At 40.2% G+C, this 4,327-nt stretch overlaps 1 protein-coding gene across 1 annotated transcript in view; it reads left to right on the top strand.

Moving 5' to 3' along the window:
* The window catches only part of LOC117177566 (selenoprotein F), a 27,813-nt gene that overhangs the window by 8,284 nt on the left and 15,202 nt on the right, over nt 1–4,327 (top strand). Inside the window, exon 3 of the mRNA XM_033368383.1 lies at nt 727–848. Coding sequence (XP_033224274.1) covers nt 727–848 — 122 coding nt within the window. The remainder of the gene's footprint in view (nt 1–726; nt 849–4,327) is intronic.

Here is a 4,327-nt window from a genome sequence, read left to right as displayed (position 1 = left end):
AAGGTCACGAACTGCACCAATGTTATCGCCAGAGACACTTGATCTTGGACGTCGATTATGACTCACATTTTCCACACTTTCTCGTCCACTCTTAAATTTTTTTTCCCAATCAAACACTTGAGTTTTAGACAGAGTATCATCCCCATACTGATCCTTCAATCGAGTCAAAATTTCGCACGGTTTAACGCCTTCTTTAGTTAAAAACTTTATTATAACCCGTTGTGCAACGGACGCTAGAACCTGTTGCTCACTCATAGCTGTACTGACGAATTGACTGAGTCAAACAGCTCACCAAGCGTTTTACCCACTCCTAATACACATTACAAGAACCTACACTGTGAGAGTGCTTGCGATTGGCTAAGAAAAGTATTTGTAAAATTCCGGTTTATATTTGATCCACCCTCGTAATATCAGCTTCCAAAGAGAATACTTAGAATATAGAAGTAACGAAATTATGGAAAGGCTTTGAATTGTATTGTGAGATTTGTATTTCAGAAAAAGAATTTGTATTGTGTCTAGATTGTTTAAAGTTATTAACATCACATTTAAAACAAAATTTGCAGTCCAGGGGAAATTTTAAAATCCGAATTCCAGCATTCTGAAGAATAAAGTACTATAAGAGGAATTGTTGTTTTGTTTACAAAAAATTAATTACTTCTAAATAATAAGCTAGTCCTGTTTATACAAATGTTTTTTTCATTTCCTTACAATCTATTTTTATTCCAGCGAAAAATGCAGAGAATGTTGTCTAAAAGATGAAGACGATGATGCTTTAGGATTAAAGCGTTATCCAAAAGCTGTGCTTGAAGTCTGTACCTGCAAATTCGGAGCTTATCCGCAGATACAAGGTATAATTTATTTTTTAAATAGAATCGCAAAGAATCTTTCTCAAATTTTAAGAGAAAAGTTCACACAAAAATGTAGAAGTCTGTAGGATTGCTCAAATCACCAATAAGTTTTTATTCCTAAGATCAATATTTTAAAAATAAACTGTGAAAAGTATCCTGCATTCTGGAAGGATTTTCGCTGGGGAAAAAGTTGGGCCTAGTACATGGGGCCAACTTTTCCAAGTGTACCCGCCTAAAAATCGTTATTCAATTAATCTTAACTTCTGCTAAAGTTTATCAATTAAACTTTCGTATCATCCAAATTCATCATGGTCATCCATGTATTATTGCGTCCATTAATATTATTATAACATTACTGCAGTTGTCGTACATTTTTCAAACATATGTTTCTATTATTTTGGAATTAAAAAAATTACAGATATTTTTATAATCAAAAAACTTTGCAAAAAAATTTGCTTTGAGTGTGAATTAACTCATTGTAGCCCGCTCCGCTTTTGTTTGTTCACGCTTGACTGCTCGCCTGAGTGACAACCGCGGCCCCCGCGCAGTTCCTGTTATACCTGCTTACGGCGCGGCTTCAATTCTCGGAATGGCTATCGAAGGGAGGGCTATTAAAGTGTTTTACTGTATTTGAAATGATCCACGCATTCAGTTTACAATAGAATACATTTGCATCCATGTGGATTTAATTCGGATCTTACCGTCAGCCACGTTGCTTAGGGCTAACTCCCCAGTGCAACGAATTATGCGGTTATGTAACCTGTATCGCGCAGTGCCACCCACAATAGTCCTCTCGTACGCAGGCCATGGTTGAGTTAAGAGTGGCAATAGGACCGAACCAAGGCGACGACCAGGCAGTGACCCCGGAAATACGCAAGAACATAGTTTTAAATGGGCGGGCCAACTCTGGAGGGACATCCTTACCTGTTGGAAAGGAAGTCCATCGGCGCAAAGAGAATACATGCGGTAGTTGCATGAACGTTGGCTCAATACGCACCCGGAATATGCTCATAAAACGCCTCAGTATTTAAGAGATCAGGTATCAGCAAGGAGAAGAGCAACATCGTCCAGAGGACTTACCACCCTTTCCAGCAAGACCACCTTTGCAGATAGCCGATAAATCCAACCTGAGAACTGGGAGATTAAAAATCCTCCAAACGTCTCTCAGGATGGAAAAATTAGCTAAAGCGAATACTACGCTCCCTGATTTGCAGAGCTCCAGTTTAAAATTAAAACGGCGAGACGGTATGTATCAAACGTTCAGTACGTGATTAGCTACTCAACATCAAATAAAAAGTTCACTCCAAAGCTTGCTCAAAATTTGCAAAAAGCAAATCACACGCTGAACAAGTGTAAATGTTGACCATCAAGCAGCACTGGACGCAAAAATAAGAGCTCTTTCAATAGCCAAAGAAGGCCTTGAACGGTACGTAAAGTGGACTTGGGAACATTCCACCGTTTTCACTTGTCCTTCCCATCTGTTCAACAAATAGTCACGTGTCGTTGAAAATCCGCCTTGTCGAGAAGAGATTCAAGTCTCCTGGGAACAAGTATATGAAGATACTCAATTACTCATCAAATAAATGAAGACGCTTAAGATATATCACTCTGTCGTAACGTTTGCCAGAGGCAAGTCTTAAAAACGTCCAGAGGAGAAGTGTCCACTAATTACTGCTCAAGAAATGAAGAAAGTTTTTGTAGAACTAAGAACTTTTCAGCGCCAGGACCAGATAAATTCAACAACTTTTGGTGGAAGAAGTTCATTTCTATGTACCAATATGTAGCTCGCTCATTTGCTACTTTCTTGAACGGAGAACATCCCATACTACAGTGGTTAGTGCAAAGACGCACGCACGGTACCGGAGATTTGTCAAGTCCAAAGAACAACCGACCCATAGCTTGTTCAAACACCAGATATAAGCTATTCACTGGCATCCTGAAAGATAGGGTATTGACATCTTTTGAGCCGGTATGGAGTGCAATAGATGAACAACGCAGATGCAAGAGAGGGCTGGCAAGTTTCAGGAACATCTGACAAAAGACTACAAGCTATATTACTTTTATTAAATATGTCTCAACGGCTACGTGAAAAGAGTTAATGTTATGTGTGTGCAGGGCGTGTGGAATTTCATATATTAATATGCTCCAATTCAAGCAGTAAAAAAGAATAAAATTGATCCACAAATGCAGGGACATGTGCCCGTCAAAAAAATGAAACCCAAATGATTTAAATCTAGTACAGCACCAATTGATACCGGCCGGGGCAGGCCGGCCATGATTCATGGCCGAACGCTGGCCAGCGCAGCTTGACGATGCTGGCCGGATTTCGACCACAAGCCCCGGTCATCGCCCGACTGAAAGTCGGGCTCCCCGGCCAGCTCTAGCCGTAGACTGGCCTGCCCCCGACTTAAATTTCCACAAGGGCTCTTCACAAAGGCTATTAACTTTATTATTGGTTTTCCATCATTTTAAATATCTCTTTACGATGATTGGCAAATGATGTTTTCTAACCAATTTCCTTTCCTTATTGAAATCTATATTTTCTATAGCTGTTCTCATTTGGGAAACAACATCCACTTTCCTTCAAGCACCTATGAATCATATATATATTTACTGATCAATCGTTTGTCAGCCAATATAACTATTAAAGATCAACAGAGGATATGCAAAAGAAGGTATGTAATGTGTGAAAAGAAAATCAACAGCGGGAAATCATTGAAATCTGGACTTTGACCGTATCAGCATTCAATGGAAGAGATGCCTATATTGAGTAATCTATGGCAAATGCACGTGCAAATATTGGCGAAAGAAAGTGTGTATATGCGCGTAACTATCGTTAGATTGCTCATGCAGAGAAAAACTACAAAAGCCTTGTGCACTCTAAGAACACGGAGCGACCCAAGGACAACCGCCTTCTGCATTTTTCCTGCAAGTGTTTTAGCATATTGTTGACACACAGGGATGCTTTGTAGGCCATTAGCAAGTGAAAGCTTGGCACCTCCAAGAGCGTCGATGATAAGGACGATCAATTTAACAGAATATTCCGGATACAATCGTTGCAACTCCCTTATAAGGTCTCGATACCTCTCTTTCTTTTCATTCTCCTTGGTTATGATGTTTTTGTCAGCTGGTGCCGAAAATTCGATAACGAACATGGTTTTCTTCTCGAAGTCAAGAAGAACAATGTCAGGCCTCGAGTGAGCAACAGAAACAGTTGTCGAGAATATAAAGTTCCAGGATATGCGGCACTTCCCATTCTCGACAATTGACTCAATTTCCCTAGGAGCATTAAGAGGAGCGATATTAAGGTTAATGCCGTAGGAGTGACGGAGATGGTAATAAAGCACTCTTAGTGCCGCATTGTGCCTTTGAATGTGGGTCGTTCCCGCGTGAATTGGACAACTAGATAGTATGTGAGCTAAATGCTCGGGGTGTGCATGGCACGCCCTGCAGCTATCATCGGGAATGTCTTGGCTCAA

Source organism: Belonocnema kinseyi, chromosome 7 (assembly GCF_010883055.1).
Source record: "Belonocnema kinseyi isolate 2016_QV_RU_SX_M_011 chromosome 7, B_treatae_v1, whole genome shotgun sequence".
Classification (NCBI taxonomy): domain Eukaryota; kingdom Metazoa; phylum Arthropoda; class Insecta; order Hymenoptera; family Cynipidae; genus Belonocnema; species Belonocnema kinseyi.
Note: the sequence above shows the minus strand (reverse complement) of the source record. Positions and strands in the feature narration are given on the sequence as shown.